Source organism: Cornus florida, unplaced genomic scaffold, assembly GCF_030987335.1.
Source record: "Cornus florida cultivar Cherokee Brave unplaced genomic scaffold, ASM3098733v1 CherokeeBrave_3.0.0_Hap2_Chr03, whole genome shotgun sequence".
Classification (NCBI taxonomy): Eukaryota; Viridiplantae; Streptophyta; class Magnoliopsida; order Cornales; family Cornaceae; genus Cornus; species Cornus florida.
This window is the reverse complement of record NW_026775573.1, coordinates 56918590-56934332: the sequence shown is the minus strand read 5'-3', so window position 1 is coordinate 56934332 and position 15743 is coordinate 56918590. Positions and strand designations below refer to the sequence as shown.

General features: G+C 36.4%; 1 protein-coding gene across 2 annotated transcripts; it reads right to left on the bottom strand.

Moving 5' to 3' along the window:
• Nucleotides 1-1897: 1897 nt before the first annotated feature.
• Nucleotides 1898-13771, bottom strand: LOC132300587 (histone-lysine N-methyltransferase, H3 lysine-9 specific SUVH1). Of its 2 annotated transcripts, XM_059797747.1 has the most exons (4): nucleotides 13472-13770; nucleotides 13182-13251; nucleotides 10670-13047; nucleotides 1898-2327 (listed from the first exon to the last, which is right to left on the bottom strand). In XM_059797747.1, exon 3 carries the CDS (start codon nucleotides 12941-12943, stop codon nucleotides 10721-10723), a length of 2223 nt encoding a protein of 740 aa, XP_059653730.1. In that variant the 5' UTR covers nucleotides 12944-13047; nucleotides 13182-13251; nucleotides 13472-13770; the 3' UTR covers nucleotides 1898-2327; nucleotides 10670-10720. The 2 variants fall into 2 exon arrangements, with proteins under 2 accessions (XP_059653730.1, XP_059653731.1); XM_059797748.1 differs by having other exon boundaries at nucleotides 1898-2323; nucleotides 10670-13251; nucleotides 13472-13771.
• Nucleotides 13772-15743: the final 1972 nt, after the last annotated feature.

Genomic DNA, 15743 nt, shown 5'->3' with positions numbered 1-15743 from the left:
TCAACACATTAAAACCCATTTTCATTAAAACAGACATTGGCACATCAAAACCCGTTTTCAATAAAACGTTCATTTTCATCACTTTTGACACATTAAAACTTGTTTTCAACTTGTTTTCACCTTGTTTTCACCAAAACAGTCATTTTCATCAATTTTGACACATTAAAATTTGTTTTCACTAAAACGGTCATTTTCGTTGATTTCCTACATGAAGATAGAAGTAAAGATTTAGAGGCATCGTAGTTCATTGGAGATTAAGGATTGTGAACAGTCATCAAGAAATCAAGTCAATTATTGTTGGCAGGCAATTATTCAATTGTCTAAGAGGTAAAGTGATTTAAATCTTTATGATAACTGAGGATAAATAATAATTCGTTTAAACTAATTGTTTCGATCAAGAAAATTATTTTGTTAAAGAATTATTTCATCTAGATTATTTCGGACTACCCAACAACAGACTAATTATCCACCTGTTTGAATGAGCTTCCAACAAGTTTTTGTGATCTGACCTCATCAATTGAGTATTTGTTTTTTAGGGCCTCTAAGATCTCTCTTGCAGTTTTTGTACTTGCAATAAATGTCGAGCAATTGGTGTAAAATGTGATGCAAAATATACCCTCGAGAAACAGTGTTATCGTTTTCAAAGTTTCTAATTTGTTGCAAGATAATGAATATTTTTATTAAATAAATAATAGCAACTTCTATTTGTTGTAAGAAAAATAATAATTTTTCTGATCATGTTTTGTAATGCATTCCATCAAACGATGGAACCTTGGACATATGAGGCACATGATAAAATTTTTTTTTTTTTTCTCATTTTTATTAATTAAGCACGAGATCATTTTTTTACATTTGGGCAAAAAAAAAGTTATGCATGTGCTGGCAAGTGAGAGAGAGAGCAGTTTTCGACAGTTGGGCCCAAACTGCTATAAACGCATGAAACGGACATGCATAAATAGGCCCAATGTTCAGGTCATTTAATCATTTAAAAGAGCCAACGATTTGAAACACACCCCTCAACAAATAAACTCATTTATTGTAGGTGAAGCCCAACAGATTAAATTTTGCCCCCCTGAAATTATAGAAAAACTTCACTATTGTCATCACTCATCACAATATTTATTTTAATTAAAAGTCGCTCCCACTCATATACCATCTGGTCCCTGTATATATATATATATTTCTTTCTAAAATTATATGGACCTATTTATTAAGAATTCGGTTGTTATTTAATTAAATTTATGCGAGTGAGGTGGTAAGTTCGACCACTAACGGTAAAATTTGGTCTCTATATCATTACTCATCTATATAATCAAATCCCACATAGACACTTATGCAACGTTATTTAATTAAATTTATGTGAGCGAGATGGTAAGTCCCACCATTAACGATAAAATTTGGTCTCTATATCATTACTCATCTACATAATCAAAACCCAAATACAACACTTGTGTTGCACTTGGAAACTCCGAATCCAGGTTTGAACTTTAATTTTCTTCAATTTCAAATCTAAGCCCGGAATTACTAGATTTTGTTCAGTTCCAAATCCTAACCCCGATTCAATGTTGCCAAACTTAGCATTTATTTTAAATTTTTTGAGGCATATTTCCAACAGGATCTAGCATTTATTTTAAATTTTGAGGCATATTTCCAACAGGATCTTCAATATCTTCCGTTCTGATATTTATTGAAACATTTTTGTTCGAGTACAACAAAGCTTTGTGTACAATTTTTACCAATACAAGACTCAATACCCTGACGGAAACCTGAAAAGAGTGAAAGAAAGCCTTGTTAACAAACTGGACCATAGACCAAAGTGATCTCAACAGGACATTTCACACACACACACACACACAAAAACACAAACACACACACACAGGCACAGGACATCAACGGATAGTGAGAATAATATCATGCATTTTTAGTTAGTAATAGAACTATTAACAAACAGCATCTGGAAGAAATTCTTTGTTCAAGTCTCTTAATACATAACCGGATAGATAAGAACTGTCGAAGCTTTGTTAACAGTACCACAAGGGGTACAACAAAGAAATTCTCAACCTACAACCATATATATATTTTACAGACCAAATGAAATTCGATAGAACTACTACAGCAGCTTTTGCTAACTCGAACTTGAGCTAAATTATGAACAACTACCGTAAACATAACCAAACCAGACGCTTCAAAGACGCTATTGTCGTGACCAGGGTCGATGTGAAAAAATATTGGCCAAGTCCGGTGACAATCACGATGGATACACCCTTTTAAAATCCTGTGATTCTGCAGTAGCCCCACAAAAGTTATTTCTCCCCTTCCTGTTCTGGCTGTTGCAAAACAAATAAATAATTAAATTACTAAAAAAATATAAGAATTAAAAGTTAATTTTTTTGAAAATAACAACATAATTAAAGGGAAAATGCAGCTATTAAGTGTCTCACGATGGAAGACTAGCAAATGTGTTTTTGCCTCGAAATCAATATGACAGAACGTCTTACAATTAAAGGTGATCGTGTTCTGAGATCGCATCCAAACTACCTAAAGCATGGGTTTGGCTTTACTCCTATTCCACATCAGGTTTAATTCACCAACAATCACCGGGAATTTCTGCAGACCAACTCAATTTTAAGGACAGTGACTGTTTTTAAGAGAATTTGACGAGAATTAGAATTTGAGGCTACCCAAGCCACCCAAAGTTATGGAAAACTTTGCAAGTCCATAAAAGCACATTCACAGATATTTCAAATTAGAGTCGCCCGTGAATTTTCACAATGAAATTAAGAAACAGAAAGTTTTTTTTTTTTTTTTCCCATTGGAAATGATCTTTGAGAAACAATCTAGAAAACAATAAAAGAATCTTCAGATCTCAAAAGAAAGAGTGGTTCAATATTTGTGGTAAATTTTTAAGCTAAACTATATCATTTGCATAGTTTCATTTTACAATAAGTTGTATCGCCTAAAGCTTAATTCAATAGAGAATATAGGGCTGGACTTAATATCATATCAAGTATAGCAAATTCTCAATGAACTTCCAGGCGTCAAAACTAGTAAACTCAAATCATACACAAACCAGTAGTAAGTAGCTTAAGAAATAAATTAATTTTTTTTTGAAGAACCTGTGTCTGCACTTTGCATACAAAATTTAATCTGCACAAATGTGAAACGCAAACAAGTACAACCCCATGGTCAACTCCAGGACCATCAACTTCTAAACCTTCATGCAAAGAATTTCAGGTTTCCACCAAATACAAGCTATCGATTAAAAAAAGATAATCTAACCAGAAACAACATATTTATTCATCTCATATTTCCAGGAGTCAGCAGGTTTACATTGGAACTTGACAAATTTGCAATCGTAGTTTCAACATAACATGGTAAGAACTAAGAATGAAGCTCAAGACAACTATATAAGTTACACATAGTTATCCATACCAAAAGTCGAAGGTCTTAAACAATCATTTAAGGATTTCAAGGATGCCTTGGTGTTTTTGATATTTTGAAATGCCTCTATTTCCAATTTATCAGTTTGACAGTTTAAGTTGTATCTTGCAATTTAACAATGTAAATGTGTTAAAGATGCTTGCAATCATATTACGATTCTCGAGATTTTTTTTTTTTAAATGTCTTGTTAATGTACTCAGCAAAATGGTGTAGTTAATCATGAAAATATACACTTGATTGATGTAGCACAAACTTTTTGACTCGTTTGTTTCTCAGGAACTTTGGAATGATATCTAGATGATGCACGATACCTTAACAATTGCCTGTCCTCATATTTTTTTCCTGGTTTTGTTTCCTTATCTTCCACAGTTTGGCCTTCCTACTCAAATTCTTGGCTATGTTTATTTTACTTGATTGTGTCCGAGTATTGACATGTCGTTGATTCATGCTGTCAATTGTCTCTTAGTGGATTGTTGCCAAGTCTAAAACAGATACAGGTGTAGGAATCCCCATTCTCTCCTCTACTTTGTGCATGCCGAAGTTACTTTCTTCAAGAACACCATTTTTCCCCACATAAAGTTGTATTTTGGACAATGATTTTCTTGTGGAATCTCTAATGATTCATCCACCAGTGGCTCCGTTGCCTGTTGACAATGATGCCTCTCCTACAACACCTCAACCACTACAATTTCATCAAAGGAAGCCAAAATATAATAATTACTAGTTAATCCCACAACTCTTCAATTGCTTTATCACGTACGGATTTTATACTCTCGCCAAAGGCTCCTCCTTAAGAAACCATCCATTTGCATTAGGCCCTGTTTCAATGCTAGGAATAGAGACATTATAAATGAAATACCATTACCAGGAAATGCATACCTAGTAGCTACATTTCTAGTGTCATTTCATGCAAGTCAAACAATATCCAATTCAATTTCAATGTAATTGTGTGTTACGACTTATTTTTCAAGGTAATTAGGTTGCCGAACCCGCCATACTAAATTCAATTTAATTAATATTTAACAATTAATTTTTAATTCTTTAAGTGAATTTCGTTATTTGTATGGTCATCAACTATTTGTACTATGATCCAATTATGAAACTGATATATTTTCATCACATTGAATTTAAAATTGATTTCCAAGTCCAGTTGTAAGTTGAAATTAGAACAGTTCCAATATTAGTAGTTTCGTTATTTGTGCAAGTTGGACATTGAGAAGGCTTATGATCATGTCAGTTGGAGTTTCCTTCTTTACTTGCTGGAGAGGATGTTTAGTGAGAGATGGAGGAAATGGTTTGAGTTTTGCACTTCAAGTGTTTGTTTCTCAATTCTTGTGAATGGAGCTTCGACGGGCTTCTTTCGTAGCTCATGGGGGTTAAGGCAGGGAGATCCTCTCTCCCTCTTTCTCTTTCTTATCGTTTTGGAGGCCCTTAGCAGGATGATGAAAAGGGCAACGGATTTGGCTCTTTTGCGTGGTTTTCAGGTGGGGAGAGACAATCCCAATCAGCTGGAGATTTCCCATATGATGTTTGTTGATGACACTTTAGTTTTTTGTGATGTGGATTTCTCCCAGTTGAGGTTTTAGAGATGTGTTCTGATTTGGTTTCCTAAGATTGCCACTCTTGCCTACATTTTGGGATGTCACATTTGTTCTTTTCCCATTACTTATCTTGGGGTGCCGTCGAGGAAAGTGGGAAATTGGGATCCCGTGGTGGAGAGATTCGAGAGGAGATTGGCAGGTGGAAGAAATAGTACCTTTCGAAGGGTGGTAGGTCACTTTGATGTAGAGCACTTTGTCATGCCTCCCTACTTACTTCCTTTCCCTTTTTCAGATTCCTTCTTCTGTGGTAGACATGATTGAGAGGTTGCACCGGAACTTTCTTTGGGGAGGGAAGGGAGAGGAATTTAAGTATCATTTGGTTAATTGGGAACAGGTGTGTAACCCAATCCGTTCAGGTGGGTTGGGTATTAGAAGACTGGCGCCTTTCAATAAGGCTCTTTCGGGGAAATGGCTATGGAGGTTTGGGGTGGAGAGGCACAGATTGTGGAGAAGGGTGATTGTAAGCATATTTGGAGAGAAGAGAGGTGGTTGGTGTTTCCTTGCGGTGAGATCTCTAGGTGGTGTTGGGGTTTGGAAATTCATCTAAAGAGGCTGGGATGAATTTTCTAAACACATTAGATTCTGAGTAAGGGATGGCAGTAGGATCTGGTTTTGGGAGGATTGTTGGTGTGGTGATCGCTCTCTGGCCATCTCTTTCCCCAGACTTTTCAGGATTACTATGAACAGACGCGCTTTGGTGTTTGACTGCTATTGCCTTAATTAAAACGTACTAGGATGTGTGCTTTGTAAGGAATTTTCAGGATTGGGAGATTGAGGATGTTGTTGGATTTTTGGAGTTGCTTTATCACCAGGAGATTGTGGATGGTGTTCCTGATTCTATGGTTTGGTTCCTTCTTCCTAGGCCCACTATGAGGTTCAGTCTTTCTGTAGGAGTCTTACGGAGGTCCCAGGGGTTCTGTTCCTGTGGAAGGCTATTTGATGTTCTAAGGACTCCCCTTAAAGTGGTTTTCTTTGCTTAAACATCTGTGTTAGGGAAGATTTTAACCCAAGACAATCTAAAGAGGAAAAGACAGGTTGTCGTTAATTGTTGTTGCATGTGCTGAGAAATGAGGAAACAATGGACCATCTTCTTCTGCATGCCTTGTGGCACGAGACTGTTGGGTTTGTTCGGGATCCAGCAGGTCTTCTAGAGGGTTGGTTGAGGCTTGGAGAGGTTGTATAGTGGGGTCCCAAGCTCGTGATTTCTGGAGGGTCACGCCCTTGTGCGTTTGGCATTTATGGCTTGAAAGAAATAGGAGATCCTTTGAAGGAAAGGAGACCCCTATTGCTGTGCTGAAGGTCTCCATTATTAGCACTCTTTTTTGTTGGGTTAAAGGGAGAAATTGTAAATCCATGGATGATATTGTTGATTTTTTGGACCCTTTAAGAGTTAGAGGTCCTATTTGGCCTTGTGTAGCTTTTAAGGGATGCGTTCCCCTTTTGAACGCTTCTTAATACATTTTTACTTATAAATAAATAAATAAATAAAACCAGTAAGGCTAGACATATTGCAATACTTTTATATATTTTTTTACTAAAAATGATTTTAGATTTACATCAAGTAACAATACTCAATTACTTTAGATAAAAATTAAAATATATATATTACACTCTTTTGGATTCACGTCAAATTGGGATTTTCAAATTTGTAATTAATCAAATTCGACTCATATATAATTATTAAGATAGGTTGGATTTTAACTAAAACTAAACTTCAATATATGTGTCGACTCCAATTTGTTATGTCCAAAGTTGCTCCAAACACCATATATTTATTAATTTTAATTTATTTACTTTTGGTACGTAAGCTTACAAATTTTAGTGAGAACTACCCCTGCTTTTAATCATAATAAATTAATTTAAAACTATTATAATGATTTTTCACTTCTAATAAGGTCTTATTTTTATACCAATTCCCAATGGGCACTTTTTATGAGTTCCATTTGCATGCATCTTTTATTGCCCTTATCCCTAAGAAGGATGGAGCATCCGATGTTAAGGATTTAGACCTATTAGTTTATTGGGGTGTATTTATAAGCTAATAGCTAAAGCCTTGCTTTGAGATAGAGGGGTGTTTTGGACGGAGTCATTTCACAGTCCCAGAACGCGTTTATTGGTGGCCGGCAGATTCTGGAATTCACTCTCATTGCCAGTGAGTATGTGGATTCTAGGAGGATTAGTGGTGTCCCTAGAGTTCTTTGTAAGCTTGATATTGAGAAAGCTTATGATCAAGTTTTGTTGTATCTGTTTGAGAGGTTGGGTTTTGGGGAGAGATGGAGGAGGTGGATTGAGTCTTGTATTTCGTCCGTCAGCTTTTCCGTTCTGGTGAATGGTTCCCTGTCCAGTCCCCTCTATCCGTTCTTGTTTATCATTGTTATGGAGGCCCTTAGCAGATTGTTGAGAAGGGCAGTGGACCAGGGATTTATCAGGGGCTTCAGGGTTGGTTGAGATGCAGATCATCAGATGGAGATTTCCCATATACAATTCGCGTATGATACTCTGGTCTTTTGTAACGCGGATATGTCCCAACTGCGATATCTGACGTGTGTTTTGGTTTGCTTTCAGGCACTATCTGGCCTGAAAGTTAATGATGGTACTCCCGCAACATTCCTTCAACAGATATCTTTACTAAGTGCTCTGTTGTTGGTTCATATCTCCCTGAACACTTCACGTAAGCTATTATATCCTCTAACAATTTCTGTCACTACGTTGTTCAATGTTGACATAATCACCTTTTCCTCGGCCTAAAATATTAAAGAGTAAAATTTAGCCAGGAGATCAGTCCACAACGGTACTGACAACAAGAAAAGATTGGTGCACCGTGTGTATGCTTTCCTAGTAAAAAAATTCGAGAATTCCCTGAGTGGCAAAGTCTCATTATGCCAATGGCTGGCAAAAGTGTTGACAAACCATGCAACATGTTCCCTTGCATTTCCCTCCTTATCATCCAACTGCTTGAATTTGGCGTGATGTATCTTTTTTGACAAGGTACTGACGCCGCGCTTTGTGGGCAACGAGGATGAATATCAACGCTTTCTGTTAGGCCAATGTCTTTTCTTTGTCCTTCTCCTAGGAGAGACTGTAATTGACCAAGGGTCACATAGGACCAATAATATTACCCAAGCCCTTTCAACACCCCTACCTTTTTCAGAGACTTTTGTGAACATGGTCCATAGCCCTATGACACCCACCTCAATTAAGCCCTTTTAACACCCTTAACTTTTCCTTCATTTCTAAGCCCATTAATCTGACCTCCTAATTCCAAACTATATAAGACCAGTAATATTACCCAAGCCAATGAAACAACACAGTTAAATCCATTACCCATTGCCAAAAAAAAAATGATCATCTCTTTCTCATTCTAGAGTTACCCGACTATAATTTCTCTGTCACAATCCACGAACCATATATAGATAGAGGTGGGTATTATCTCCTTCATGTAAGAAGTCAATCTCTCTCATCCCAATTGCCATCACAGTGGAGTGTTACGATTCTTTCTGGTGACCCTGCGGTGGAGTCAAATCAATGGCGCCGACGACTATGGGACGATGAAGTTACAATGAAGAGGGCCGACAATTATAAAGAAGGAATATAGACACGGGATACTGAAATGACACTACAGACACGAAAAAATGACAAATCTCAAAAATAGGATACTGTAGGGATAAGACTAAATATTATCGGACATAACGATTGGAAAAATCTCAAAAAAAAAAAGGGCACTATAGGATACTACAATAATTATTTTTACTTATATATATATAATTAATTTTTACTCAATTTATCTACAAACAATAAAGATAATCACTAAATTGAAAAACCAGATGTCATTCTCATTGTTTGAGCCCTTGCGGCCTAAAACCCCACAGGAGCTTGTAAAAGTGATCAACTGGTCGTGTTTGGGAACTGCACAGTGGGCGGTGAAGGAGATTACATTTGGGGGAGAGGAAGCTTGCGGCTAGGGGTGGCAGTGGAGCTAGTGATCATGTTTTAGGAAAGCAGAGAACATGATTTGGGGCTATGGCTAGCTGGGAGTGGTATTTTTATTTTCGTTTTGAAATTTTTGTAGCTTCCGTGTCGACCAAAACATGTTAAAATTTACAATTGGAACACCATTTTTTAGAAAGAATAATTGGAAAAAATACCCCATTGTATCCCAAACATGTCCTAAATGTTTCCTCACTTTTTCCTACCATGTCTAAGTTGTGGCCAACCAAAAACAATAAATTCAGCGACACTACAAGACGTATTCCCGAGTGTCTGGCATGCATCCGACACAACCAGAACACTCATTAAGAGAGTGCTTGTGCATTAGAGGCAGATAATTAAAAGACGGTCACATTAAGGAGCAGTAAACTAGTGACGTCAGCGATTCATTAGGTTCGTAGATATAAGTATATGTAGTGTGTACTATACACACACATGTATATGATTTATGACTATATATGTGAAGTATATCTTTTCCATATATATATATATATGGGTATGTGTGCGTGTGTTGTGTGTGTGTGTGTGCTTGGGGGGGGGGGGGGGGTTGTTGGGTAAACGAGCTCTGCTCGAAGCTTGGCTGAAAATTGCTGAGTTGAGCTCGACCTCACACAGGCCAAGCTCACTCGAACATGAGCTGAGCCTAAACACACCCGTGAGCTTGACAAGCCAAGTCCGAACAAGGCAAACCTCAACTCAGCTTGGTTCATTTGCACCCCTAAGTCTATGTCACTATTTCACACAAATAAACAATGGGGAGCCAATCCCACCATAGAAGCATCACCAATTGCTGTCATTGTTTCCTTTGTGATAACAAATCGCAAAGCAAACCCATACCAGGAGTCTCATATTATTTTCACCATGACCGTAACCCCCCCCCCCCCCCCCCCCCCCCCCCCCCCCAAAAAAAAAGAAAAAAAAAATTTAACCAATCAATAAAACCACAAAAAAAAAATAATAAAAAATTAAAAAATTAAAAATAAAAAAACCCAAGTGACTACATGATGCAGGACATTTTTGTTAGGTTATATATATATATTTATAATTTTTAGGGAGTTTAATTTTAGGTTTTTTATTTCCTTCTACCATTAGTTTCTTTATATTTTTAGTTTACATAAGCAATTAGTTTCCTTCACAGTAATAGGGTTTTCTTTTATTATAAATATGCATGTACTGCAAGAATAGAATTTTTTAACTTTTGATTAATAAAATTTCAGATTGCTTTGCAATTTTTATTCTAACTTTGTGGATTCAAAGTTACCCCATGTTGTGGATTCAAGGTAACCCTTGTTCCTTGTGAACGTCTAATCGCTTCCGCTACGTCACTACTGCAAACTATGGTCGCGGACCATGCTGGCACAACCTATGAAGGCAACATGGACGTGATAGCACCAAATTTATGTTGTGAATGTTTGTTTCTGTTGCTCTAGATAATTCAAAAAAGGGTATATAGGCAACAATACAAATAGGCAGCACACATACACATAAAAAACACACATATGTAGCTATAGCAGAAAATCCAAGAGAAATTCATGGAGAAATAAAAGAATGTCCACTAAGAAAAATCAAATATGAATGACCTCCTAAAACATGTCAAAATTATAAGTCATGAACATATTAAAAAGGGGAAGATTTAAAACCTTTTATGAGACTACCATGCTTATCTGCTGGCATGTGTTCCTAAACTGTTGTCAAGCAAAATAACCCCTGCACTTTGACGTTCCACATAAGCATTTCTTTTTCCCAGGAGAAGCATTATAACTCCCGCCCGCATTTTTTCCAGACCAGGTCATCCCATAATCATATGTCAACTCCATCATTGGAGGAATGTGTTTGATTGCAAAGATAGCAATATGCACAAATGATTCACTATTGTGCTCATATACAACTGGCTGCCAAAAGACATTAGGAGAGCAACTATGATTTATAAATCGGGCTACATTTCCAACATTTTTCGCATTGATGATTAGGGGTGATGGGATCTTGTAATCCTCATTAGCATCAACAGATGTCTCTTCATCTAGTAACTCTGGTTCATAGTTCCATTTGAATGAATTGTCATAAATGCGGGTTGTGTCCAGAACGTACTCATATTTTTCACCCTCATCTCCATCTTGATTTACCTTCACACTTTCTATAACTTCACCTGCATATTCACATATAAAAGTACCAGCTCGGATAGGATCCAATGACCGCAGGCCCCAACCCCTGTCAGTAGTTTTAAAAACTTCCAAATGCACTTTCAAACCAGTCTGGGACACTCGATTTTTGCAGTCAGGAAAGCACGGGCATGTTGGACCACACTCATGTACCATTGCCTTCCGGTTTACTAGAATACAATTAGCAGTATACGGGAAATCACCTCCATTTTTCCGAATGCAAGAGCAATTGAGATCACCTGGAAGGCATGCACTATGGCAATCACAGCCAAAAGAAGGCTGCAACATTCTGACCGATTTTGAATACTTGAGGGTAGGAAAATAAGTGAAGTAAGAAGGCCCCTTCTCATCATCAATGTCATTTACAAGCGAAACAGGTATACTTTCAGCTCCTGAAGTGAGGTCTAGAAGAATAAGTCCAGCCCTCGATGATAGACCTTCCTTCCATTTTTGGATCGATTTCCAACGAGCAAAAGCATCAAGCTGCCCAGGTATCCTTACCAATTTATATTTGAAAATATTGAAACCTGATTTCCCTTTCTCCATCCATGACTCCTGAATTGTATAAAGACCATCATAGACATAAACTTTGGAAGAAGAATTCACTGCATCTTTCATACCCCGAATTACTCTGACCTCATTGGCCCGATGCAAGCTTCTCTCCAAAGCAAGATTACCCCTTTCAAGCTTCTGATCAACCACTTGCTTATCTTTCTTGTTAATATTTCCACCTTGTCCACTGTAGATCAGGACATCCCTATCTTCCACATCATCATCATATCCTCCAGAGGAAACGATGCTAATAGCCAATGGCTCTTCTTCCGGTTCACTATTGTCCATCATGTAATCAATCCCACCCATAGACTGAGAATGTAATCCTACCAAACACATCTCCATCCGAAAGAAAAATATGTCCCCAATCTCAACACCAGGAACGATTCCAATTCTCTTCCTCAGGTTTGTGCGAAGCCCTTTACTCATCAAGATGCTGGCAGATTTCAAATCAGCACGCTTGATAATGCCGGTGGGTGCTTCTTTGGCATCTTCTATTTGGCTAAGCCTTCTTCGGAGTGAATCAAAATTCAGAAGCACATAGTTAACCATTTCCCTATTACCGTCGTCTCGTTGGAATGAGCTAAACCCAATGGTAAAATTATTCCTCGAACCCTTGCCACCATCAACTGAACACGATAAGGCTACGTCACGACTTTTCTTTGCCTTCTTCTGCAACACTTTGGAGCCACGCAGATAAGGAGCCGCCTGATTCTGATTCTGGTTATCAATAAAACCGTCCTCTTTCATTGCTAATCCCCCAATATTATCATTTGGCATTGTAAATGTCATATCCACCTCTCTTGAGGTCTCCCTTGACCACTCTGTATCTCCATTTGAAGAGCCAGAAAATTTGGGGGGCTCTGCCGTTCTATATGACCGAATTGGAGCTGGTCTGGGACCTGGCGAAGTTATTATTGGCCGACTACAAGGATAACCCCCTTCTTTATCGGTATGTCCAGCTGGGGTACTCTGTTGCTTCTGGTCAGATGAGCTTTGAGATCCTAATGTTGTGCTAAATGGGTAAAATGTAGAGAACCCAGGTGGGAAAGGGCCCAAGGGTGACGAAAAAACAAAGGGTGGGCCTTGTGTAGGGGAAGAGAACAATGGTTCTAAGCTACGCAGAGGCTTAACGTCCAAAACTCTGGACTTATCAATGGAACTCGAAGAAGGAACAGATTTCCGACCAGACCCTGATGCCATTACAATAATACCCTTTATACCGAAAAGGCAAATTATGTTTTAACTTCCCCAACCAACAAACTCGCCTTTACTCTTCAAACTATTCCCACCTTTTCTTTGCTTTTCTAGTAAGAAGAAGATAATAAAATTGCCACTGGACTATCTAATTCAAGAGTTCTGGTAAGCAACTAATATTTGCATATGATACAGAAAGCAACACATTACACTAAACCGAAAATGTTACATCAGTCTCACTTACAGAGAAACTTGTAGAAATTACCCAACAGCTGTTTCAGAATGCAAGCCTCATTGAATCAGAAAATGATCCACTGCAACACAAAATGAACTAGAAGGGTAAAAATGGAAGGAAAAAAAAGACCTTGGGTGTTAAAAATATAAATTCCACAGCGAATCATAAATATGAATAGAGAGTCATTCACAAACTGGAAAAGATTCAATTGGAACAAGTAGTTCAATTCGGTTCTGAAAACATAATGAGAAAATCTTTGAAATTGAAAATTGATAAAGAAGGGACATAGATTAATATACCTCTCAGACATGAGAGAGTCTTCACTTTGATTTTCTTCTGCTAGGGTTTCGAATGTAGAGAACAGGACATATATACATACATAAATATATATATGAATGTATAAAGTCCTTTCAACTCATTTTTGTTGCCTTGTCAGGTGTATGGTCCGTAAGTCTGAGGTAAGTCAGACGACTCAGAAATGAAATTTTGCGTGTTCTGTCCGAATTAGACTCTTTGCTTCCACTTTGTTTTTTTTCGGAATCTTTGCTTCCACTTTCACTATGGCATTTTTCAGGTAATGTTCTCTTACTAAGGATGTCATGAAATTTTCATGAAACTGGGCTTCGATTATTTTTGTAGCAACATTATTTACTTATTTATTTATTTATTATTATTATTGTTACCTACATGTAAAACTTTTTAAAATAAAAATAATAAAAAAATGTGGTCAATCTCATTGGGATTATGGTATTAAAAATAGTTTTCATGAATATTGAAATTGTCATTTTCTTTTCTTTTTTTTTTTTTTTTTTAATAAAAAAAAGAAAGAAATTGTTATTTCGGTCTTCTAAAATGATATAAGCATAGTTACTTCAAAAGAAAATTTTTAGAAAATTGTTCTCAAATTATCTCTATTTTATGTTCATTCGAACTAGAAAAACTGAAGCAAAAAACCCTAGTTTCTACTTGGAAATTTTTTGACCAAAAGCCATTTTTCATGCCTTTTTTTTTTATCTTCAAAAAATATAAATAATAGTAAAATGATTAATATGTTTACTGAGAACTACCAAGATGTCGAGTCATTCTACACTCTTATGGTCGTGACCACAAAGTAACAGAATCAGACTTATGTGGACGTAACATAATAGAATCAATTACCATAGTCAGCGAATATTTTTTTGGGCTCGCACATAGTGCCCAAAGTGCACTGAAATGAAAATTTTTACAACATAATTTATGAGTTATAGAATTGTATCTTATTTTTATGTTTTCATTCATCATAGTTAGTATTGGTAAGTGTGATATTTTGTGTTTGATATATTGCACTACGGACTACTACTGAAAATTTCAACATTGTAATTCAATCCATCGATCAAAGATTGAACTAAATTGAACAGGAAGAGATTGAACTAGACAATGGTTGAGACTCAATTAAGGATGAATTCAGAAATTATTAATGGGGGGACTAATATTAAATAAGGGAGAATTGGGGATCGAAAGATTAAAGAGTTGGAAAATTTTAGAGGAAATAGGATTAGACTTTAGAGGAAGAGAAAGAGAGAGCTCTCTGATTTATGCAAGATCAGGAATTGAGGAGTTCTCTTGGCTTAGTGATTGTTTAGGGTTTGTTTGGTTTGGGCCTTTGTTTTAAAATTATGGCTTGTTTGGATTGGTTAAAATTGGAGGGACTAATACTCCTACTAATTTTTTCTTTTTTAAAACATTAGGCTAAATATACCTATACCACTGGACTCAATCACTAGTGATTCAAAATCATGAAGATCAAAGTCAACAAATTGTGTGCCTGTAGACTGGAGGAGGGTGTAAAGAATAACTTGTTTTTAGAATTTGAAATTGGTTAACCTAGTTGTAATCCTTCTTTCTCATAGTGGATTTGGTTTGTTGGACTAGGTTCTATGATTTTTTTCTTTTTTTTTTTTCTTTCCATAAATGGGGTTTATGTTAAGAAAAAAAGAAGATGGTACAAGTGCATAGAGACTATGGAAGAAAAAGACGGGGCAACAATGGAGCAAACCCACTTCCAATACGATGAAATAACAATAGAAAACAAGCTAGGACACAATATCATGGATAGTAGCTGTAATACTTTTAATTTTAAAAGAATAGTCTCGATATTTATTAAATTATTTTAATTACATTTTAAATTAATTATATTTGCTTATGTGTTCAATAAAATGAAATTGTGTGTGCTTAAATGGTTTGTTTGAATTTAATTGTTCGATGTACATGGTATGTTTTATTTGGGTGTGTCGCGATCAATGTGATTGGGTGCTTATGTGGTTATATACTTAGATGTCTAAATGATTTAACTGATCGATGTATAGTGTGTATTATTTGTGTGATGTGTCCTATGTGATTAATTGTGTATCTGTTTATTTTATTTTATTTTATTTTAAAGGATGAATTTGAATAGTAGTAATAGACCAAATAAATGAGTCACATGGACTACTTGGATAGAGCCTAAATGGGTAAGGATTATGACCCATGTGTATTAGTATATTAATATATATATTTAGATGTGTGTATATATATATATATATATATATATAT